The 26,606-nt window shown below is 35.6% G+C and overlaps 1 protein-coding gene across 5 annotated transcripts in view; it reads left to right on the forward strand.

Annotated features, from left to right (window-relative positions):
- Nucleotides 1-26,606, forward strand: part of LOC150107502 (focal adhesion kinase 1-like) — a 496,861-nt gene that overhangs the window by 149,983 nt on the left and 320,272 nt on the right. For all 5 annotated transcript variants that reach the window (XM_090391922.1, XM_090391925.1, XM_090391923.1 and 2 more), the window contains 2 exons: nt 3,346-3,422; nt 22,947-23,064. In XM_090391922.1, the coding sequence (XP_090248048.1) occupies nt 3,346-3,422; nt 22,947-23,064 (195 nt within the window). The remainder of the gene's footprint in view (nt 1-3,345; nt 3,423-22,946; nt 23,065-26,606) is intronic.

The following is a 26,606-nucleotide window of genomic DNA, read 5'->3' on the forward strand; positions in this document are numbered from 1 at the left end:
GAAAGATACAGTGCTTCAGGAAGGTGGTCTGTTCTAGATGACTGGCAGTCTGAATTCCCCTATCCCCACACCACAAAAGAGAATGTTTGAAATGGGCCAGGCTCCGAGTCAACTCTACCCAAGACCAGTGGGGGTCGATATTGTTTACAGATGAGTCCCAATTTGCTCTATAAAGTGATGCAAGGTGTCTTCTGATCTGAAGAAAACCAGGGCTATCATCCCTCTAATTGTAAAGTTTTGTGCGATAAATTAAAATAATTAATTTATCGCACTCGATCTTACAGGGGTTTTAGACCTAAATAATGTAAAAAAAAATGTAAGATTCCTTGTCTGAGAAGAAATTTACTGTATTGAAATTTATGTTAAAATATTGTACTTAAAATTAAGTGATATTAACATTGTAAGTAAACTAAGAATAGTGTATCACAAGTTGAGCGAGAAAGCCAGAGTGACATCCCTGTGCCGATGGCTAATTACGGACATTCGAAGGTTAAGAACAAAGAGCAGGGATGTATAAAAAGGGGCTGAAAGGGGAGAGAAAAGGTGACAAGAACTAGGAGGGTTATGATGATGACTACTGCTGCTGCAACCACTGGTGTTTAGGTTCAGTTATCAGCTGAGTGGAAGAGAGGAGACAGCGATGATGCGACATACGTAACTGGAGACTTATTGTCGGAGCCACTTCATTGGCGATTCCTCTAGAATGTCCCGGGAAACTTCCAAAGAGCGTCTGACAACAGTTGTCCCACTGCATAACTGACTGCGATTCCCGCGAAAGATTTGATGTCTGGTCAACGAATAAGCCACCCGTGGAGCAAGAGAAATAGGGTACAGAAGTGTCCGAGACAAGAACGTGTTCTGTGTAACGGAAACAATTCACTGTCCCGACTGAGGTATAATTCATGAAAGAGGACTGTGTGCTTACTGAAAGAACTGTGAGTAAACAAGTGATATTGTTATTATTTTCCTTGTAACTTAAGTAAGTATGTAAGGTAAGTGTTACAAGAGGGTCGATGGTGATTGCTCTAACCAGTTACTATACAACACTTTACAAACTTAAGTGTTGTATAGTAACTGGGTAGAGCAAGTGTATACATCTAATGGTGCAAGGAGAATTCTTGATGGTTGTTATATATGAAGAAAAGTAACTCTATACTTATAGAAAGGTATGTGTCTTATTATGCTAAGTTAGGAGTAAATGTTGAGTGTACGTAAAATGTATATATTTCAATGATTTAGCAGTTTTGCTGAAGTTAGATATGTTGGGAAAATTAGTTATTTCCCACTGTGTTGTAATCTCAACTGTCTAGTTAAAATAAAATATTTTGTTTTTAGTAACAATGGATCTGATCATTTGCTAATGCACTCTCTCAAATAAAATTCGTGCCTGTGATGATTAAAAATAGTCACGACTTGCTGTATAGTTAAAGGATTTTAGCTTTGGACCTTACCTTTGTTCATACTCTTATTATTCTTAGACTATATTATTTCTTCCAGATTTGCAGTCCTTAATAAAAAAATAAATTTTGTCTGGTAGAAGAGTCTGAGAGAATAAGCAATTGCCTAGCCAGCAATAGTTGAAAAAACAGGCAGCTTAGCGAGCAGTAGAAGCAAAAGGCAGGGGTAAGAAAGAACGGGGGGGAACAAAACTTTTAGATAGGAGGGCTTAGCGAACAAAGAAAGTAAAGAAGGTTAGGGATTAATGAGAATAGACGAGACTTAGTAGATAGCATAAGTTTCTACAATGGTGCAGCTCGACAAGATTACAAGTTAATGAGTTAATAATTAGACCATACATAAGATAGAATACAAATGAATACAATAAATCACTCCCTCCCCCAAATAAAATTTACATAATATCTGTGAAAGGTACACTTATTGTGGAGATAGTGTGATGGTTTCAGGACACATCTTGTTGGGATGATGCACTGGCCTCTATGTTATTCCTACTGGGACCACGAATTCTGCAACCAACTTATAGAGACAAGGTCCTGGACTGCTATGTTCATCTGTATGCAGGTGAGACATTTATTGTACAAGATGATAATGCACATCCTCATTGAACAAAGCTTATCGACCAATCTTCATGAAGAAACTATTTGTACATATGGACTGACCAGCCATGTCTCTTGACTTTAATCCTATTGAGAATGTCTGGGATGCCCTAGGTACTGTTACTACCCCCCCCCCCCCCCCCCCCAAAAAAAAAAAAAAAAAAACCTTGATAAGAGAGCTTTGCAAGCAGTGGCTACTACCAGCTGAGCTCCTGCACACCATTATAAACAATATGAAACATTTGTTGAGCTATGAGGGGGTGACCAAATTCCTTATTTGAGGCACTTGGACAATCTCATTTTGAGATTGTCCAAGTGAAGACAATGATCAAAAACAACCTCTTGTTTTTGTCTTCATGTACCCATTTGATAAACTATTTTTATGACAGTTTCTTTCACATCTCATGTCATACTGCTTTTCACTGACTTGAATAATTCATTATACAGTTCTTGAGTTATTGTGATTTTTCTCTTTATTCCTTAATTTGGTCTCATTGTTTTCTTTAATTTTATTGCTGCCTTAATGACCATAGGGTTGTGGTCTGATCCAGTATCAGTCCCCGGGTGTGTTTTGACTTGTAAGATGTTATTCCAGAATATTTTTAATCATTATATAGTCAGTCTGGTTCCTACAGCTGTCTCCGGGACTTTTCCACGTGTAAAATCTTCTAGAAGGCTGGCTAAATAAAGTATTTATTATTACCAGATTGTTTTCTTCACAAAACTGTATTAATCTTTCTCCTCTTGGATTTCTATGTCCCCAGGCCCTGGTTTCCCATGCAGGAAGAGATATTTTCTTTAGTAATGCAGGCTGCATTACTATTGTTTAAAACAAAGATAAAATTCTTAGTTAAGTGAAAAGTATTACACTCATTAATCTGTAAATGTGGCAATCTTATTGCTGAAATGGATATTCACAGATTGCTAGCTTAGCCTCATTTGTTTGGCATCCAAGTGGATGCCTAATTACTAAGGGAACAGTACGAATTGGACTTTTTTTTTTGTCAGAAACCCAGTTGCTTCTCTGTATTCCTTATATGCTGTATGGAAATCCCTTCCCAGTTATCTACCTTGATTCTTAAGTGATTCTAAAAGCAATTGGTATACATGAATTAACTATAAAACTAAAACTGTGGTTTTGGTGTATTGAAAGTATATATTAGTATGTTTCTTTTCATTATGAAGTGGCATGATATACAAAGATTTTTAGATAAGATTTGATTCAATTAAACAAATACCCTAGAAATTTGAACTAATTTCTTCACTGAATATACAAAATTATGTTTTTTAGGTAAAGAATGATTATTTAAAATTAGAATCAAGCATTGACCAAGAGTTGGCTATTCATCTATGCTGCATAGAAATTAGGTAAGATTTTCACTTATGATTTAAGAAAATTACATTAGCTCTATAATTAGGGTAACATAGCTTCTTTAAATCCATAAACAGCCTGATACAACAGTAAGGGTATTTATCCAATTGGAACATGTGCAGCAGTTCTGTTCTAAAAGACAACCGATATTTTGAAGCTCATTTTGCCTCCAAGTTTTGAAGAGGAGAATTCATATTCCATGAATAAAGGCAGGATGGTTATTTAATTTGTTAAACATGTAATATAGGATGGCTTTGACAAGATGCAAAATGAGAGAACAGACCATATCTTAACACAGGTAACAGTTAACTTTTAGTTCCTTAGGCTAAAAGTATTGAACTACTTGCATATACTTTTTTCTTCCTTTACTGTCCTTGCTGGAACAGAAAGCACTTTCTGTTTAGTTATTGCAGTAAAAGGTTTTAAAATTATAATAATCTTTTAAGCTCCCTACTGGGACAGATGTGTTTTCATGTCCACCAAAGATGTGGATGTGAAGCATACAGTAGAGTTGGAGAAACAAGAAGTGCCAACAATCGCATATGCCATTAAGGAACATGATAATCTTTCATATTCAGAAGAATCTTTAACTGGATTAACTGCATTTGTAGCTGCATCTCAGAGCCAGTGCTACTAAACTGCATGAAATGTGTAGTTACTTTACAGTAAGTGCACTATATATGTTTGTTTCTAGTCTTTTTATCACATAACTATGGTTTGTTGTTAATCGCAGAACAAAATGAGAAAAACTTCAGTACTAAAATGTTTCTTAATCATAGAAAAAACAATCCTATCGATGTGTATGGAAAATGGTTGTAATCAATAATTGCACTTAAATATAGTATTAGCCTACAAAAACAAGTGCCGGAATCAATTTTTATTTTTTAATGTATGTCAGTTTTCTTTAATCACAGTTAGATTAGCATATTTTTATTTTGTTGTTCTCAAAGAACTTTATTGAAGATAATTACTTTAATTAAACACATTTTATAAAGTGATTGCAAAGATATTGATTAAAAAGTTCGTCTCTTCTAAATTAAGTCTTCTTTATTGTTTATTCTTAATTCTACTTAGAAATTACTTCACAGAATGCATATAGTTTTTGCATTTGTACAGTTTTGATTTACAGAAAATGAACTATGGCATTTATAATTGGTAGTGTTCGTGAAAGCTCCTGAAAAGATAAGTGTTATTTTCAGTTATCGTTGATAAATTTACTTTAATATTGCGTAGTTTTGTTTGCCTTGCGTATCTTAGTGCGTCTGCTTGTGTGTTTTTGGTGTTTTATAATTTATAATTTGATAAAATACGTTACAAATAAGTATGTCTCCAGTATGAAGGAAAATGGCAGCGAGTAATGATGGTTCGCCATCTTCTTTCAAGAATGGTAATATAAAGGAGATGATTCAGTGTACTATCTGCGAAATGTACGCGTTGCGGAGTGCGGTCGGAGTGTGGTTAGATGATAATAAAAGAAAATGTAGGGAGAATGAGGAATTGAAGTGTATTTCGGATCGTGAGTGTGATATTTTTGTCAAACTTCAGAATGAAGAAAATAGGGATATGACAAGAAACGGCGAGGTTGTACCAGAGAATTGTGAGAGTGTGAATGTAGAAAGTGTGAATGATAGTATTAATGGTTTTACAGAGAATAAAAAAGATGAGATAGATGCAATGAGTGAGATTGCGTTGTTGAATGTTGCGATACAAAGGACAAAACAGCAGCTAGAGCGTATGAGCAAAAGTCGACTGAATGAACCAGCCAATAATAAAAAGTATGACAGAAAAAATAGGCGTATGAGTGTGAACATGAACAAAATGAAGGATAGCGTGCTGTATGTAGACTCGTTAGTACGAGGTGTTAGTAGAGGATTTGACAAAATCGTACCAACCTGGTGCGACCATAAAGGATGTAACTGAGTCTATTAGAGAGCAAAAAGAAAGGGTGAAAGAAATGATTGCTGTGGCAGGTATAAATGATTTGAAAGGAGATAAAATGGAAATGATAGAAGACCTGAATGAATTGTTTGCAGTGGCAAAAGAAAAGAGTGAGAGAGTTAGAATGATTAGTCTTTTGCCACAGTATGACAGTGAAATGTTTAAAAGGAGGGCCATAATTGCGAATGACTTTATGCGTGGGTTATGTATGACGAGTGGTGTGGAATTTGTGGACGTGTGGAGTGAGTTCGATGGGCGAAAGGATCTATATAAGATGGATGGCTTGCATTTGAATGGTTACAGTGTAAGGAGACTTGAGAAAGTGTTGCTGAATGTAGTGGATGTGCAAATTCTGGGAAACTAGATTTATTAAGTGGGCGGAGTAGATATACAGTCCTTAGGAAGGCAGTTGAATGTATGAATGAATATAATATGCCCGAGCGAATAAGGACAACAAATCAGAGTGGAATAGTTAATATAAGGCATCAAGGTAGGGTTGGGGCTAATGGGGGTCTTAAATTCATGTACGCTAATGCTAGGAGTATTAGGAACAAGAAGGAAGAGTTTTTGGCCATGGTTGGCACTTCCAGACCACAGGTTATTGGTATTAGTGAAACATGGCTGACTGTAGATGATATAGCTAGTGGGATTGAATGTGATGGGTATAGTGTGTTCAGGAATGACAAGGAGAATAAAATGGGAGGAGGAGTATTGTTGATGATAGCTGATGAGCTGCAGCCAAGGAGAATAGAAGTTGAATTGCAGGATAGAGAAAAGAGCACATTTGAGGCCATTTGGTGTGAGATTGTGGCTAGCAGAACTAAATATACAATTGGGTGCTGCTATAGACCAGGTGATGGAAAAGATGGTGGTGACAGTTTGCACAAGCAAATAGAAGAAATGAGTGGAAGGAGGATAATTATTATGGGAGATTTCAACTATGGTCGCATTGATTGGAGTGAGGAGAGGACACATGGGAGGAAGGAATTGGATTTTATGCGGTTATTAAGGGATAACTATCTGCGACAGCATGTAATGGAAAATACTAGGGGTCAGAGAGTGCTTGACCTAGTAATTACATCTGAGGATTTGGCTGTAACAAATATGACTACATTGCCACCAATTGGTGAGAGTGATCATAGGGTCTTGACTTGGGAGGTGGCTAAAGGTGTGGAATTTTCAATTAAGACAGGGTACATGTGGAATTATCGGGCTGGAAAGTATGACAAGCTTAGGAGTTTGATTGGTTCAGTGCCATGGCATGTACAACTGCAAGGACTAGAAGTTGATAGTGGAAGGTGAGGCAGTTAAGAAGTGTTTTCATGAAGCAATGTCTGACTGTATACCTAGAGTCCGAATAATAAATCAAGTAGGGGTTAAATGGATGAATAACACCATTAAGCTTGAGCTGCAAAAAAAAGAAACAACTATGGAGGGAATTTAAGGAGAAAGGTGACCGGCAGGCACATGAACGGTATAAAGCGCAGGCCAGAAGGGTAATGAGTGTGGTAAGAAAAGCAAAAAAGGATTACGAAAGAACATTGGCCATGCAGGCTAAAGAGAATCCTAAACAGTTTTTTAGATATGTAGCAAGTAAAAGGAAAAATGTACATGGCAGAATGATTTTAAAGAATGCCAATGGTAGGGAGGTAACTGAATCAGTTGATATAGTTGAGTTACTCAGTGAGCACTTTGCATGAATATATCATCCAGGTGGTGACATTGCAGAAACGAATAAACCAGTAGATTATACGGGAATTGTGGTGAATGAAGTGGAGGTGAGTAGTCTATTGCATAACCTCAATGTCAATACATCTGTGGGATTGGATGGTATACCAGCTCGTGTTGTACGAGAAGCAGCTAAAGAATTGTCAGTACCCTTGACCATTTTGTTTAATTTGAGTCTCGGGTGTGGGTTAGTCCCGAGGGGGTGGAAAGAGGGGAAAATAGTTCCACTGCATAAAGGTGGTTCCAAGACTGCTGTTGTAAATTACCGACCGATTAGCATATCAGGAATCATTGTCAAGGTCTTAGAGAAATTAGTCAGGAAAAGAATACAGGATTGGATAGATGAAAATGGGATATTGTATGGGGGACAACATGGTTTTGTGAAGGGTAGATCATGCCTCAGTAACTTGCTCACGTTTTATAACACAGTGACGGCTGAACTGGATAGGGGTAATGGGTTTACAGTGATAATACTGGACCTTGCCAAGGCCTTTGACAGGATACCACATGGAACCCTAATCAGTAAACTGGAGCAGATGGGGATAGACATAGGGTTGGTGAGATGGATAGGAGGGTGGTTGAAGGAGAGATACCAGAGAGTGGTTTATTCAGGAGTGGAGTCTAAAAGATGGCTTGTGACTAGTGGTGTGCTGCAGGGTTCTGTTCTTGGACCACTGCTGTTTAATTTGTTCATCAATGATATAGGAAAGGATTTGAGAGGAAGTGTTCACTTGTTTGCTGATGATGCAAAGTTGGGTAGAGCAATTGTGAGTGCACAGGATGTCAAAATTTTACAGAATGATTTGGATAGTTTGGAGGACTGGGCTAGGAAAAATGGATGTCAATTTAATGTGGCAAAGTTTAAGGTTATGCACTTTGGGGTGAAAAGAATAGCAGCAGTATATCGCATTGGTGGAACCGTGCTCCAGGAGATTGATGAGGCCAGGGATTTGGGAGTGTTGGTGGACAGGGAATTGAAGTTTAGGGGGCACATTGCAAAAGTGACTAAATCAGCTCATCAAATCACTTGGCTTCTGAAAAATACTTTAACATGCAGAGACGAACAAGTTGTTGTTCCTCTGTATCGAGCCTTGATAAGACCCCATCTGGAATTCTGTGCCCAGCTATGGGCACCAGGGTTTCTTCATGATGGGGAGGAAGTGGAGAGGATCCAGAGACGAGCGACCAAGATGATAGCAGGTCTGTGGAATGAACCTTATGAGAATAGGTTGAAGATTTGTGGGTTGCAGAAATTGGCTGATAGGCGAAGGAGGGGTGATATGATTGAGACATTCAAATTACTGAAGGGTTTCTAGAAGATTGATCCAGAAGATTTTTTTGAAAATATGACTGGTGGTGGGAGGACTAGGGGCCATGCATGGAAGCTGGGCAAGAGCATGGCTGACAAGGGTGTTAGAGCTAGGTTTTTTACTTGGAGAGTGGTGAATGAGTGGAATAAGCTTCCAGAGTCTGTTGTGGGCGCTACGACCGTAAATGAGTTCAAGGCAAGGTATGATAGATACTGTGTCAATGTCGAATAGTTGTTCTTGACATGATGTTAGTGCCTCCCTCGATGAGTCTGTCGACTCCTTGTAGTTTCCCGGAACAATAATAATAATAATAATGTGCAATGTCATCTCCAATACTTCGAGCTAAGTTCGCCTCCCCATTTCCAAAAATCATGCATAGCATTGAAACAAACAATTTCAATTCTTAATGCACATATAGAACAAATTATCTGATCAGCTGAACGCTCTGCATAACATTCAACTAAAGCAATATCAATAGATGTCGTCGTTTTTGTAATTATTTTTGATATTCAGTTGGCAAAAATAGCAAGAAAATAATCTTGTGCACTTTATTTTAGGGAAAAAAAGAGAGAGAGAAATGAATTTGGTTCTGGTTCAGTCCCATTAAGGAAGAAGAAAATAGTACATGTTACTTTTGTTATTCAGTATTTTCTTGCAGTACACAGAATAAATTACTGAACATTTAAAAAGAAATACATTCAGTTTTGATTTACAGAAAACAATGACATTTATAATGATGTATAATGTTATCTGTGATACTTTGAGGTAAGTCCCCCCCCCCCCCCCATTTTAACGATCATGTAGCATTGCAATAGGAAAGTAGCAGATTTGAGCTTGACCAACTCCAATACATCGTTGATGACAGAAAACCATGAACATCAGCATAGTTCTCTTATTGTAATTTGTACTTTTTGTATCATTGAATTTCATAGCTAATGCAGATCATTTAGGAAAAGTTTTATTAGTTAATCAGAATTATCATACGCATTTGAACTCAAAGAATTTTTCAACATTGCACATCCCACTTTATTCCAACATTGAATGCATAACAGGTTGCCTAAGGATCAAAGCTTTGTAACTGGATGGAGGCTTTCACATAGCCTGTAAGAGATGTGCAAAACTTACCACCGCATCTGACTTCTCCTGACTTACTTGTGATTTATCCCATTATTAACTATCCATTGATACTAAACAAATGAGGATGAGTTGGAAATTTGAAGATCTAGCATTTTATATTGACTTAATCCACAAACAGAACTGATGGTACAGCATAACATAACGAAACGTCACATTAGCCTTGTTATAAAGGGGTTAATGTTGAACGTGTAGTAGTAAGAGTTCAGAAGAATGAAGTGGACCTCAATAGACAAAGACATGAAATTGCAAAATTGTAGAAATGTTAAGAGATTAACAGGGTTAAGAAGAGAAAAAAGCAGGAAGTAAGTGTCAATCATGATCATATGAATAAATGAGAGAAACTAGGTAAGATAAAATTTTGTATGGAGATGCTGTGATCAGAGGAATACTTGTTTACCTTGTACAGAAATTAACAATATTAGTGATGCTATCAGGATGTAGGAAGTTAAGGTGAAAGAATTAATTTTCTTGGTTGGCAGTGATGGATGGATGGATGGTGTGTCTGGAGTGACTGATCTTCAGAGCATTGAAGCCTCTAGAAAATCATACATATATGACTACCCGGTGGCACATCATCGATCATCTGAGTGACCATGCAACATCTGTTAATGTTCAATGAATAGAGGATGGATGGTTGGCAATAATGACCTGATGAGTGGTGAGAAGTATTCTGTGAGGGAAGATGTGAAAAAGAGCAAAAAGGGTGAAAACTGTAAGTCTCTTACCACACTGTGATAGAGGCAAACTGAGAAGGATGATGTTGACAGAAAATGAATCAATATGCAGGGCTTGTAGAAAAGAAATGAGATTGTGGTCCTATTTGTCCAAGTTTGACGGATGGAAGAATTTGTATAATGCTGACAGAAACTGCACTTAAATGGTTTTGGAGTTATGGGTCTAGAGAGAGAGAGAGAGAGCTTTGTTCACTGAGAGTACAGAGAAAGTATAAAAAAAAATTAAGCTTTTAGAGTGTATGAAGGCACCCATGAAGTGAGTGAGTGTGAAAATGACCAACAAATGCAGAATCTAATCTCTTAAGCAACAGTATCAAATAGAGTAGTCAATTCAAGAAGTAAAACTGGTTGGAGCCCAAAGGGATGTTACATTTTCTCTATATGAATGCCAGAAGTATCAGGAACAAGAGGGAGGAGTTTTTGGCATTGGTTAGTGCAACCTCACCAGAAGTTATAGGCATTAGTGAGACTTGCTAACAGCAGATGATGTAGTTGCAGGAATAGAATGTAAATAGTTTAGTGTATTTTCAGAGAGAAGGTAAGATGGTGGGAAGGGGGTACTGCTGATGATTTGCAGATCATTGCAGATGATAGCCAAAAGGAATAGGAGACAAGCAAGTAGATGGCATTTTTGAGGCAGTCTTGTGTGAGATTGAGGCCAATAAGACAAAATATATGGTCATTGCTGCTATAGGCCAGGGAGTTCAGGATTGATGTGGAAGATATGCATCAACAAATTAGTACAATGAATGCAGGTTGAGTAATTATTTTGGGGGACTTCAGCTGTGGAGATATAGATTGGAGAGAGGAAATGGAATTTATTCACCTACTGTGAGAGATAATTACTTGTGGCAACATGTCATAAGAGTATTGGATTTGGTCATATGATATAGGTTAAGAAAAGCTATCCATATCCAAAGTGGCCACATATCTTCCATTTGGGGAGAGAGTGATCATGCAGTCTTGGATAGATATCTGCATTAAACTTTGGATATCTTGCAAAAAAATATGAAAATGAATTTAAAGTTAAGAAGTTAGTAATAAGGCATTATTTTATTTTTGTTTGTTTCTTTTTTGTATGTTGAAAGTTATAATATTTGATCAGTGCTAATGATGTCTTGCTTGATCTGAAATAGTTATTAAAGTTAGATATTAGAGGTTAATTGAGGCATTGACAGTGAAAAGGGTGTAAGTGCCAAAATTTACAAAAAGTTGTTTTCTCACTGAAAGAGATCTATGTTGTTCCAATGCCAATAGTATAGAAAAGGAGACAAGTTCCCTAGCCCATTCATTCTAATTATAATTCACATCAACAGATCGCGCCGGATGCAATTTTCCTCTAGGTGATTATTTGGTTTTTTGTTTCTCCTGTAAAATTTGGATTTTAGTATTTACACGCTTTTCATTGTCAGTGCACTTACACTCGTAACATGCATTATAATTTGTATGAGCTGTCAGAAGTTTTTTTTAATGTTGGAGTTGTCACAAGAGAAGTGAAAATCACCACTGTATTTTTGGAAGTGATTAAATGAACTTAGTACACAAACCTTGTGGCCAGAAAATGTTATAAATTTTGGCTGCTTCATTGTGAAATTATAATAAAATAAACCTGTCTGCATTATGAAAAAAAACTTGCATCATTTCAAGCACAATGCTGAAAACAGTAATGGCAACACACAAAGGTGGACTGGAGCAGAAGTTATTCAGTTGCATTTCTGAGCATGTACAGAAGTGAAAAGAGCATCTTGGAAGGTTTCTAAGCATTCACCTGTTTGAAAAGAATGAAAAGAAACCAGCAGGAGAAAACGATTTCTGTGTCTTGAATATCTGAAGACTGAACTTATTTTGTTTCAGTCACTCAGGCATTGTCATTTTGTTCAATATGAGAATCTTAACATGCACAAAAAGGTAACACAAAACTAAGTGAAGCACATGGACAAAAGACTAGTCCTGTGTGAGGCAGCCTAGGATGTAAACTGGGATCTCGAAGTATTAATGTTTCCCATTAATGCAACCATGCTTATTTAAATTAGGCTGATTTCTGAGAGCACCAGCAGATTCCAAATATAGTGTATCTCTTCTAAATTTACTGCGATGGAGCATGGTGGTCTTTTTCCAATTGATTCTCTGAGCCATATCTAAAGCATGGTCCCTAAAGCTTGAATGACCATAGTCATGACTGCAAATGTATTTTTTTATTCTTCCATGTGGATGTTGGCTGATCTTCCTGTCTGTCCGTAGTAGGCCAACTTTCAGGAACAGGGTACTTTATATTCTGCAGGCATAGAGAGAGGAGGGAGCTGAACATATAATAAAATTAGTTTAATCCTTTATCCAAGTGTGAGCAAACAAAGTTTGCGCCTGAAAGTATCTTCAGGACTGGGTTAAGGTGGTACAACACCAGGGAAACTTGTTGCGTTACACTCCTATCTCTATAATGCAAAACACATCTCCTTGCGGATATGTCTAATGTTATGCATTAAGGGAAGGGCCACTACCTAGACTAGTTTTGACCTTTATTGAGGTCTCTTCAGTGGGAGGCAGGCCCCAGTAGAGATACCAGGCAGAAGCATTAGCAGGTCATCTCTACCTATAGGAGTTGCCAAATGGTGTGCCACCCTTTTTTTAATAAATTACTCTGGATTTAGAGAAAGATGTTGAAAGTTTATTTTTCACTTGGTTAGAGTATAATAAAATTACTTTAATCCTTTATCCAAGTGTGAGCAAACAAAGTTTGCACCTGAAAGTATCTTCAGGACTGGGTTAAGGTGGTACAACACCAGGGCTCTCACTGAAGAGACCTCAATAAAGGTCGAAACTAGTCTCTGGGTAGTGGCCCTTCCCTTAATGCATAACATTAGACATATCCGCAAGGAGATGTGTTTTGCATTATAGGAGATACTGAGATAGGAGTGTTGGTAGCTTGGTCCACCTTTGCAACGAGTTTCCCTGGTGTTGTACCACCTTAACCCAGTCCTGAAGATACTTTCAGGTGCAAACTTTGTTTGCTCACACTTGGATAAAGGATTAAATTAATTTTATTATACTCTAACCAAGTGAAAATTAAACTTTCAGGAGCTGAACGTCAGTAGAACATATAAAGGTAGCAAGTTTTAGGGAGTAATTTCCTAATGGTGCATTGACAGTATTGAATGCACAAAGAAAGAAGAAAAAAAATATATATATATACACATACACACATATTCTTCCTGCACACATATACTAGACTTGGGAGATTGCAAAGCATTGGGAATATTCTGTTCAAGAAGGGGGGTATATGTAGAAGTACAAAGCAGGTGATTATGACAAGCTTAAGGGAGGGCATTGAGCATCAGGCAGGAAAGGTGATCATTATGGTAACAAATGCAATTATGAAAAGAAACTAGCTGAGCATACCAAAGCAAGTCGCAAAGCACTCTTGTTACATTGCAAGTAAAAAAGAAGAATGACTATGGAAGGATAACTTTAACGAGTGCTGAAGGTGAGGTGATAGAAGCAGATAAAATTGTTGAGCATTTTAAGAGAATGTGCAAGGGAACTAGCAATTCCTCTGACTAGGTTCTTTAATTTAAATCTCAGCTCTCACAGAGTTCCGAGGGACAGGAAAGAGGGCAAAATGATTTCTTTGCATAAGGGAGGTTTTAAATTATAGCAAATTTTAGACCAACCAATATTTCAGGAGTGGTTGTAAAACTACTGGAAAAGTTAGTGAAAGAGTGAATTCAGGAATAGGTGAATAACAATATGTTACTCTAGGGCAGCATGGCTTTGTGAAGGGTTGGTCATGCTTTAGTAATTTGCTTTTTATAATAGAATGACAGCTGAGTTGGATAAAGGGAACACCACATTGAATTCTGTTATGCAAACTAGAACAAATGGGAATGGATATGACAATGTAGATAGTGTCGCAGTTGGGTTGGCAGGGAAACCAATAACAACACAGCAACATGTAGAAAATCATAGATTGTTTTATTTTCTATAGTTTTTAGATAATTTGATAATTTTGATTGTGGGGGTGCTTAAGGGTCAAAGCTGTATAACTGAGAGGAGACCTCCACATAGCCTTTAAAGGAATGCGGAGAACCGACCAGAGCTTCTGACCTAATGTCCAGTCTTCACCTTCTCGTGGTACACCCTGTTGGGTATCTACTTGGATACTGAACAAACGAGGATGGGCTGGCAATTTGGGATTTAGCTGACCAAATTGTATTCCTATTGGTTAAACCAAAATAAAAAATGATGGTACAACATGACAAAATTTCATGCTGGCTGGGGCATCGCCCAGTTAAACAAGCCCCCCCTGTTGTTTTTGCCAGGGAAACAGGGCGAAAAGTCAAAGTCAGCTACTGGAACAAACCCTAAAACACACCCCAACTCAACATCACCAGAGTTAAAGATTGGTACTATCAACATAAGAAGCCTGAATGGCAAAGAAATGGAGCTAGCTGAGGAATTAAGTAAGTACCAGATCGACGTAATAGGGATGACTGAAACAAAAAAGACCAAAACTGGAGAAATCTTTCCGAGCAATAAATACAAAATGTTATATTCAGGCAATGACAATCAAGGAAAAGAAGGAGTAGCCATAGTATTCAACATTAAATACAAGACTAATCTTCTTGAATGGCAGGCAGTGTCAAGTAGAGTGATGTGGGCAAATATAAAAATGGGGAACTGGACAATGAGACTTATTTGTGCCTATGGTCCCACAGAAGGTTTTACTAAGGTAGAAGTTGAGGAATTTTTTGATGCTTTAGAAAAAAGTAACTGACACAATGAAAAAGGAAAAGTTGGTTTTGGGGGATCTAAATAGCAGAGTAGGCAATGATTGTGAGACATACAAAAATATTTTGGGAAAATTTGGAGAAAAGAGCAAAGCTAATAATAATGGCAAATACCTGTTGGATTTCTGCTCAGGACATGGACTGGTTATTACTAACACCATGTTCCAACATAATAATGTGCACAAATTCACGTGGAGAGAAGAGGCAAGGCATAAGAAAAGTCTCATTGACTATGTTATTGTTGATAGTGATGTTTTCTCCCTGGTGCAGGACACCAGAGTGTACAGAGGATTTGAAATTGGAAGTGATCACTATTTAGTCTTGAGCAGGATAAAATTGAATTTATATTGAAAAGAATAAGATATCAGAAAGTTTTAAAGCGAATAAAAGTTGAGCAGCTCTCGGATGTGAACTATAGACTAAAATACACAAAGATTATTGAAGAATAAATTAAAGAGTTTGAGAACAGGAATCAAACCTTGGAGATTCAGTAGCAAGCCTTGAAGAAAGCCCTGATTGATTCAGCTAGAGAGGCATATGGTGAAGTTGTCTGCAAGGATAGAAAAATTAGAACTGCATGGTGGACACAGGAAGTTAAAGAGGCAGTGGAGGAAAAGAAGAAAGCATATCAAAAGTTCCTGGCAAATAAGTCAGCTTGTGCTCTTAGAGAATACAGAGACAAATGCAAGAATGCTAAACACTGTGTAAAACTTGTGAAAGAAAAGTCATGAGAGGACTTTGGCAAGAATATAGAAAATAAATATCAAGAAGGTGGCAAAATATTCTGGAGGTTGTTGAAGAAGCTTAGGAATGGAGGAAAGAGTGCTGTAAAAAGAGTTAGAGATGATAAAGGTGACATAAAAATGGAAGAAAAAAGATATCCTTGAAGTATGGAGTAATTACTTTATAAAACTGCTAAATGAAACAAGTCAGTGATGACAGCACAATGGTAAAAAACACTGACCAGGCATGAAGTCAGGAATACATATCCATTCTTGAAGTAGAAAAAACCATCAAAGGCTTGAAATGTGGAAAGGCAGCAGGAGTAGATGATATTCGACCAGAAATGCTGAAGTATGGTGGTATAAAAGTCTTACAGTGGCTGCACTGCATAGTTCAGAAAGCCTGAACAGTGGGCGAATTCCTGATGATTGGAGTACAGCTCTCATAGTACCTATATATATAAAGGGAAATAAAACTGAATGCGAGAATTACAGAGGTATTTCCCTACTGAGTGTTCCTAGCAAGATCTATGCAAGTATACTTGAGAAATGGTTGAGAAGAATTGTGGAAGAAAAGCTGGTTGAAGAACAAGCTGGATTCAGGCCAAATAGAGGCTGCCATGATCAGATCTTCACTTTACGACAAATAGTCGAGAAAGCATGGGAATATAACAAAGATCTGTATTTAAGTTTGTCGATTTGGAAAAGGCATATGACAAGGTGCCAAGAGAGAGAAGCTATTCAATACGCTTCAGTTATATGGTGTCAATGGGGCATTATATCAAGCAATACTTAGTCTTTATTTGAGTTGCAAGTCAGCAGTTAGAATTGAAGGAAGCACAGGAAGATGGTTTAATGTTAAATCTGGTGTGAGACAAGGATGTACATTATCCCCTCTGTTATTCATTATCTATATGGATCACATTATGAAGGAAAGTGGTATTAAACATATCAAAATTGGAGATGTTAATGTCAGCTCTTTGCTTTATGTGGATGATGTTATACTTCTAAATACATCCGCTACAAGTCTGCAAGATTCCCTGACCAAATTGAATAATTGTTGTAATAGATATGGTATGAAGGTCAGCAATAAAAAGACAAAGACAATGAAAATAGGCAGAATCATTGAAAATGTCAACTGTGTTGTGAATGGAGAACCTGTGGAACAAGTAAAACATTTCAGCTACTTAGGCATGATTTTTAGTGAAGATGGTAAATCAAATATAGAAATAGACAACAGATTCAGCAAAGCTGGTCTGCTGTATCAATTGATTTATTCAATTGATACACTTGAATTGTCTAAATTCAAGTGTGTCAATTGAATAAATTCATATGGAATAAGAGAGAAATTAGTCGGAACACTAAATTAGCTGTATACAAGACAGTGTTCAAACCAGTTTTAACTTATGGATCTGAGAGCTGGGTTAAAAGTAAAACACATGACCAAAGACTAGGGACTGCAGATATGAGAGTCCTGAGAAAGATTAGAAGTACGAACAGATGGCATCAATGGCAGTATCATATTAAAAACGAGGATATTAGGAAAGAACTTGACATTGTCAGCATCCAGGAATGCGTTAGCAGAACTAATCTCAGGTGGTATCGTCACTTAAATGGAATGGGTGAAGAAAGATTAGCAAAACAAGTGTTCTCTGCCAGGTTGGCAGGAAAACAACCCAGAGGAAGACCAAGATATAGGTGGATTGATACGGTACAAAATGCCTTAGACGATAGAAATATAAGATCTGATAATGTTGGAGTCTTGACAAGTAACAGACTGATTTGGAGGAAAATTGTAGATAGGAAGTTAGTAATGATGTAAATTTTTCATGTAGTACTATCATATTCTGTACACCCCTTGAGGGTACATGGCAGGAATTTGATGATGATGATAATTTTGAATGATTCATGAAGACATCCTTATAATCAGAATATTTAAATATATGTTGTATAGCTTTACGTATATTTCTTATGAATGAGAATTTAAAAATTTTATTACTGGGAATGCTTATTTGATCTTGAGGGGATGGCAGCTCTTGGCTGTCAAGTTTACATAATGTTAATTGTTGCCAGGAGGGGGGGGGGGTTAGCTAACTTTTTAAAAAAATATTCTTCAAATAAGTAATTTCTCAATTCAGATCTTCAGGAAGTTTATATTTTGGTGTTGATGAACTGAAAGAGTGCAATTGATTTATTATTATTATTATTATTATTTTAAGTGTAGGGATGGTATGAATCAAAGTGTAGGTAATTCCCTATGTTGTTTGGTTTATGATAAATTTTTGTAATGATATCATTACTAGATCTTGTGAGTGTTAGGTTTAGAAAGTGTATTGAATTATGTTTGTACTCAATAGTGAAACGCTCTCTCTCACTAAAATTAAGGGATATTAATAAATCTGAAATACTAGTTTTTCACCCACTTACACATGACATCATCATCACAATGACTATAAAAAGAAATAGATCCTATCAGAAGGTTCGGAGCAATAAATTGGAAGTCAAATCTGTTATTACGCTTTTCAAGTTTTTAGATCTTTTAAATTTGTCTTGTTTTTTATTTTTTTTTATCCTTCAAGTTTTCAGATTTCTTACCTTTAATGTACTTTTTTTTTAGTTTGATACACTTGTTTCATTTTTTTCAGTTTTTATCCTTGCTTTTTTAATTATCATCATACATTTAATATAATACTTTTCATTATTTATTAATTTATTTGATCATTATTATCACATTCATTCACTACCGATTTATTTTATTTCATCATCTTTTATATCAATTTCTTAAATCTCAACCTCTAGGAAATTACTTAGATTTTACTGCTAATACAGAAAATGTAGGCAATGATACTGATTTATGATCACTTTCATTAATGTTTTTTTTTTTTAACGATTTCTTAATTTAAAGAGTTGTAGCCAAAAATCATTTCATTTTTGTAGGGTGCTCCATCAATCATTTGTTCAGAGATATGTGAGTCATTTTTGTATGTTTTGGAATGATTTCCTATTCAGATTTTTAGGTATCCACCAAGAACTTGCTTTTCCATTTTTCTTCATATCAGCTATCTTTCTTCAATGACTAAATGACTTCTTTCATACCTTGGGACCATAGGCTTAAGTATGTCTGATTTTCTAATTGTCCATTTTGAAATTTTCCCACATCACTCTATTTGAAATTGATTCTCATCCAAGAAATTTATCTTAATGTATATTTTTATATAGTTTAAGGAATAAAAAAACCTCCTTGCTTTTCTGAATCTTAGTTCTTGAATACATCAGTTTATTTATTTGTATTTATTACTTGATATTAAATCCACAACTGAAAATTTGATAAAAGAATTGCCTACCCACATTTAGGTCAAACTTTAAATGACACCAAACATGGAACTGTTTTGAGTTATGTCTCTAATAATTAGGGTGATGCCACTAATATGAAGAAGACTAAATGTCTTCTTCATCTTAGTGGCATCACCTATGTGGATGTAATATTTCTGTAATTTTTCCTCTGCTAGCTCCATTCTCTTTCTCTTTTTGAGACAATCCTACTCACAAAAATTAACTTGTAATGTATTGATATTAAGTTGAACTAAGTGTTGACAATATGGAAATTACTGTAGACAGAAAACATGTTTTTCTGCAAGTTGGTAGTCTCACAGGGCAATAAAAATCATTTTCCACCTACGTACATGTGTTGTGTGTGTTGGGGAAATTTTGGAGAAAAGAGCATGCTAATAGCAAATGATAAGATTTATGCAAGCATACTCAAGAAGAGGCTAAGAAAACAAGCTGTATTCAAACTAATAGAGTTTTCAGGATCACATATTTGCTCTAAGTTGAGAAATCATGGATCTGTATTTAAATTTTGTAGATCTAGAAAAGGCATATGGCAAAGTGCCAAGAGAGAACTGTCAATACAGTTATATAGTATAAACTGGACTTTATATCAGCAATGCTCAGTCTGTATTTGAGTTGTAAGTCATCAGAATTGGAGAAGCGGAAAGATTGTTTTGTTTAAAAAGAAGAAAATATATTTATATAAATTTATATTTTGTGTTCTGCATTTTAGTGGCATCAAATGTGGATGTAATATTTCTGTAATTTTTCCTTTACTAGCTCCATTCTCTTTCTCTTTTGCAGTTTGAAACAATTGCATGAGCATACAATTGCTTCAAACTTCTGGTTAAAACTTACTGGCACTCTCCTTGTATACAGGCAGTTTAAACAACATGTAAAAGAAATTTTCAGATAAAGAAAACAGTTTTATTATACAATTTCTCTATTAAAGTTTCACAAATTGATTTATCTTGCTTTGAAAATATTTTTATTGAAACAACCCCTTGGCATACAACTCTGACTTGATAGTTTGTTTAAAACAGTTTTTCCACTTGACAAACTGTTCCTAAGTTCTCTCTCTCTCCATAATACTATTTTTTTTTCCCGAGTATATTTTACTACAGAGAATCTTAACGTGTGTAAATGGCATGTAAAGAATATATATATATATATATATATATATATATATAACTAGATAAATTTATTCCATAGCACAATTTGGGTTATTCTGCCTTCAAAATATGTGCTAGCAACTTAATATGGAAAGTAGTAGTAGTTCAACTACTAAAAGAAAATAACTTTCTCCAGACTATATTAATCTATCTTTTAAAAACAATATTTCAGAAGCCTTCTTTAGCTTTATTTTATGGTGGTCATTCATTGTTTGAAAGAAACCCTTTCTCTTTCAAATCTTTTGATATGCAATTCTGTTCTTTAACTTTGTACTCTCTCAAAACCACATTCCATTCCAATCTCCCCAACAAAAAACATTTTCCAGCTGTTGCTATGAGTTGCACTGATGTCTGTGCATGCTCATGGCTTCAAACTGCTGGTTAAACTTGATGGTGCTCTCCTCTAGTATACGGGCAGTTTAGACAACATGTAAAATCAGATAAAGAAAACAGTTTTATTATACAATTTCTCTATAAAAGTAAACAAAATATAAGTTCTTGACATTTTCTGACTGAAATAAGTGCAGTTCTTAAAAAAATTAAATAAAATGAAACCTCTCACATTGTGATTTGATAGTTTACAAATTGATTAGGAAACATCACTGAAGTTCAATGATTGTAGAACATAATCACAAGTTTTTTTTTTTAGCGACAACTTTAAACCCGAGACTGATTTTATTAATATAAATTTTTATATTTTGTTTGTGGAGATTAATTTAAGATTCCTCTCTCCATATTACATGTTTAATGTTAAATTATATCTATCTCATTCCAATTTAAACATATGATTGCTTAATAAGTAAGTATTCTAATTTATTAAAACAAAATGTGGCATGTCTGAATGAAATTCAGATACTCCACAATTTGATGTAAAATCAAATCAGGTCTGAGACAAGGGTGCAGACAAGATCGTTCTGTTTATATGTTATACTTTGATAGTGATTACAATAGCTGCACATTTAAAATTTTCTCACGAGATGCTATTTACATGCACTTGGTGCATTTAAGTAGTATGTTCTGTTTATGTATTTTGATTTTTAGACTGATCTTTGATGTCTTTTCATATTCCTCATCAGTATTGAAGTGACCAACTCTTATTCATCATTAGTAATTTTGATTAATGCAAATTACTTGTTTCATTGGGTAGACTGTTTTGCAGATTTAATTTAAGGATGATTATGTAACATTTATTTTACAAAAGATTCTATCCAGTATTTAAAAAGTTTTGTTTTAAATTATTAACCAAGTATTATTAATTTTAAATTAATAATACTTGTACTGTTAGTAATAAAAAATAATTACTACATACATTACTTATCCCATGATGACATACACCCTCTGTCCAAAAAGAAACCGAACTTTTCAAAAATAGAAAAACTAGTGGCACCACCTGTTGTATATTTTTGTTGTTGAAAGCGGCAACCTTCATCAGTGTTGTGTCAACTGTTTATGACATTGGTTTCATTAGAAGCAGAGTTATAGTGCCAAGAGTGACAGTGTGTTTTGACGAACGGTTGGAAAATGAGTTTCAAACAGAGAGCTGCGATTGATTTTTGTGTTAAACTTGGTAAAAGTTTTACCAAAATGCATCAAATGCTTCAAAAAGCATGCAGCAATGAATGCTTATCCTGTACTGAAGTTTAAGAGTGGTTTAAGCGATTGCGAAGTGGTCATGAGACGCTTGAGGATGACGAAAAGCCGGGCCATCCAAAAACTGTACTGTGCAAAGAAATCGTCCATGAGATTGATTGAAGATGAATTGGGGATTTCCAAAATCAACTGTGCACAACATTTTGACCAAGAGTTGGGGCCTTCACAAATTGAATTCGCCATTTGTTCCTCACAAGTTGACCGACGACCAAAAAATTTATCGAATTGAACACTGCAAGGACCTCGTTAAAGCTGCTCGTAAGGACTCAAACTTCCTTGAAATGATCGTTACTGGTGACAAAACATGGTGTTTTGAGTATGAGCCCAAAACAAAGTGGCAGAGTGCTGAGTGGAGACCACCAGAAGAGGGACATCCGAAAAAAAGTTGCTTGGAGAAGTCAAAAGTAAATGCTGATTTGTTTCTATGATTCCAGGGGCATTATCACAAAAAATTCATTCTGCCTGGCCAAACGGTCAGTGGTGAGTTTTATCTCAAAGTTTTGAAGCGATTGATAGCGAGAATTCATCGCGTATGGCATGAATATCGTGATGCAGGCAGCTGGTCACTTTTGTATGATAATGCACAATCTCATCGTTCGAACATTGTGAGACAGTTTTTTGAGCAAAAACCAGGTTTGTGTGTTGGATCACTAGCCGTATTCACCTGATTTAGCACCCTGTGACTTCTTTCTCTTCCCTCGAACTTCATTTGCTGATGAAAGGAAAGTGATATGACACTGTTGAAAACGTTCAAGCGGCAGCAACCATGACCCTCAACAATTCCCAAAAACCGATATAAAAAACTCATTTAACAAATTAATTGACCATGCCAAATGCTGTATTGAAGCTGAGGGAGAGTATATTGATTGAAATGAATGATTTGAATAATTATAATTGGCCTGTGTTTTATTTTCTATCAAAAGTTTGGTTTCTTTTTGGACAGAGGTTGTAGACTTTTTTTTAAATTCATGATTAATCTCTCTCTCTTTCTCTCTCTCTCTCTCAATTTATCTAGGCGATTTTATAAAAACATGACACATGTAGCTTTGGATAAAAAATCGAATTTTGAATATTTGGAAAGAGATGTTGGACTTCATAAATTTCTTCCTTCTCTTGTAATAACTGGAAACAAAGTAAGTTAAAACTGTTTACTGTTTTATACATGCGATGCAAGATTGCTGGAATTTTATAAATTAGAATGAATTGTACCTTGCTTAGGTTTTGAAGTTGTTTTAAAGAACTGATATATTATTATTACGTGACACCTCCAAGGAGTTCAAGGCTCATCTCAAGAGGGCACTCTACTCCAGTTTGCTACACACATTTAACCATCTCCTCTGCTACATAATTCTTCTACTACACACAACTACCATCTACTGCCCATTACCACTACCAACAGTATTTTTTGTCTGTAAATTGCATGTGTTCTGAAAGCTGATTTGCCTGTATGGGATGAAAAATTCGTGTTTCCAGGAGAATAAAATCTGCTACCTCTGTATGGGATTGGCTAACTCACTTTCAAATGAAAAAGCCCATATAAAGATTCCTCTCGTAATGATGAGAATCAAACTTAGGCCTTTTCTAAACGAAGGTCACAATATAATGTTATGTTTATATGTTATACTTTGAAAGTGATTACAATAGCTGCACATTTAAAATTTTTTCACGAGATACTACTTACCTACATCTTGGTGCATTTAAGTAGTATGTTCTGTTTATGCATTTGGATTTTTAGACTGATCTTTGATGTCTTTTCATATTCCTCATCAGTATTGAAGTGACCATGTAGTGACTCATTAGAGGACCAAATAAATAATTCACTTGGAACTGTACTATAGATAGATATAGCATGATTGTCCAACTAAACTTGGAAATTTCATGGATAGCCTGGTGAGAATGCAAGGGTATGTAGTTCTTCCTCAAGATTTTTTGTTTTCCTTTAGTCTCACAGTACTTATCCCTGTTCATATTCTCATCTGGATTTTAAAAGCCTTGCCAAAATGATTCCACTCTCACAAATAATATGCACTAAGATTTTTAAGATGTGCACCTAATTTGGAAAACCTTGGGTGGTTTTGGAGATGATTTCCACTTCACTGTTGGGATTGATGCTTAGATTCTGACTTGATAGACCGACCCACTTCTCATCAGTAATAACAGATTTACCAATAAATAAGGATAAATCCATTTATTTACTTTTCTCTGATTCTCATTCATTTTGTTTAGTAGTCTGCTAATTTCAAATATATTCTCTGTTTTATTTTTGATTTCCTCACCATATAACATGTGGATATTATTTTCAGTTTTTATAACAAAAAAAAATTATTTGTTTTAAATTTTACACGCAGAATTGAAAGCACTAGTGCAACATTTTCGATTTTGCAACATGGGTGTTACTTTTGACTCACTCAGAAGCAATCTTTCAAACAGAAATTTTATGTAAGCATAATAGAAATAACAGCAGAGAGCAAGATACTATTTCTACTCTATAAACTGTATATTGATATATGATTCTGATCACGTACATAAGTCGTATGTCATGTTTCTCTGTTTGCTATCACTTTAAAAGAAACTGATATATTTCTTCTGTATTCATTTGATTCATTTGTAATAAGCATACATGTACAGTTAACAACAACAAAAATGTAATTGTTAAAAACTTTATTAAGAAGTTTTTTGTTTGAAATATTACCAGTGAATATTTCTAACAAAATTTCCAATTACATATAATGTCTTTCTGTGTAGTACATATATAATTTGCTATACATTGCTAAGCCTGATTGTTTGAGTATGTTTCCTTTGAAAACTTTGCAGGCTGCTGCCAAATGGAACCATTTAATATCAGTATGAATGTTATTTCAAAATTAATTTTGTAATATTAATTTATAGATGATATTAAAAGTAATCACTTTTGACTTTAATATTCTTATAAGCTAACAACTTAGCTACTTAACATATAATATGTAGTACTGAATGCTGAGTAGCTAACATGTATCACACACAAAACTTGTTGATAACATAAACATGAGCTCTTGGGTGAAGGGGGAGAGGATGTATATATTCTTTAGCAATGTGGCAAGCAAGAGGAAGAATAATTGTACAGGGTGATCATAAAATAACTTTCCCTCTTTGGAGGCATCTGTAGCTAAAACCAATGAGACTAAATTTTATAGTGAGACTTTTGAAGGCATAGGGATTTCCATGAAAAAAAGATTTAGTACCAAAAGTCGCCGATAGGGGAAATTTTGGCGCTGGTGGAGTCAAACAAGCGGATAATTACATTAAAGGCAGATAAAATGGAATAATAACATTTCGACGGTGTAAGCGACAGCCGCGTCACTCATTCCAGCTGGATATGTGGCACGTTACAATGATAATAATAATAATAATAATAGTTCTTTCCGACGGCATGGCTGCCTCGAACCCCGGACATCACTCCATGTGACTTTTGGCTGTGGAGGTATTTGAAATCCGTTGTGTATGTTGGTGGCATTCCCAACTTGCATGTCTTTGAAAGAGAGCATAAAACGGGCTGTTATGAACATCCAATCCGACTGACTCCATACGCTCAGCTGTAGAGCATGTCGCACACCTGATGCAATTTGTTGTACACAAGAAAGGTCAGCACATTGAAAATCATGTATGTGGTCCAGGAGACCCTGATTCTAAATAAAACATTGAATAAAACATTATTTCCTGCAAGTTCAATCACTACATTAATTTCTGTGTCTCTCGCAAGTTGTTGTTTTAGATTAATTATTATTATTCTTATTATCATCGTAACTCGCAACATATCCAGCTGGAATGAGTGATGCGTCTGTAGGTCATACTGTCGAAATGTTATTATTCCATTTTATCTGCCTTTAATGTAATTATCCGCTTGTTTTCGGGTCGGCTAGCACCAAAATTTCCCCTATCGGCGACTTTTGGCACTAAATCTTTTTTTCGCTGAAATCTTCTCCCCATGCCCTCAAAAGGCACAATATAATATTTGGTCTCATTCCGTTTATTGGTTTTAGCTACAGATGCCTCCAGAGAGGGAAAGTTATTTTATGGCCACCCTGGATATTGGATAATTATAGTAGTAGGGCAGTCATGCAAAGGATTTTAAGTGGAATTATTTAATTAGCACTTTTTATATATCATCATCAAATTCCTGACATGTACCCTGAAGGGGTGTACAAGATAAGATAGTACTACTACATGAAAAATTTACATCATTACTAACTTCCTATCTACAATTTTCTTCCAAATCCATCTGTTACATGGCAAGACTCCAACGTTATGAGAACTTAAATTTCTGTCTTCTAAGGCACTTTTTACCATATTAATCACCTATATCTTGGTCTTCCTCTGGGTCTTTTTCCTGCAAACCTGAGAGAGAGAGAACACTTGTTTTTGCTAATCTTTCCTCACCCATTTCTGTTTAAGTGACCATATCACCTGAGATTAGCTCTGCTAACACATTCCTGGATGCTAACAATGTCAAGTTCCTTCCTAATATCCTCGGTTTTAATATGATGTTGCCATTGATGCCATCTGTTCATGCCCCTATTCTTTCTCAGAACTCATATCTGCAGTCTCTAGTCTTTGTCAAGTGTTTTACTTCTAACTCAGCTCTCAGATTCATAAGTTATAATTTTTTTTGAACACTGTCTTATACAGCTAATTTAGT

Source organism: Typopeltis vanoorti, chromosome 4 (genome assembly GCF_054136105.1).
Source record: "Typopeltis vanoorti isolate ZY-2024b chromosome 4, IOZ_Tvanoo_1.0, whole genome shotgun sequence".
NCBI lineage: Eukaryota > Metazoa > Arthropoda > Arachnida > Uropygi > Thelyphonidae > Typopeltis > Typopeltis vanoorti.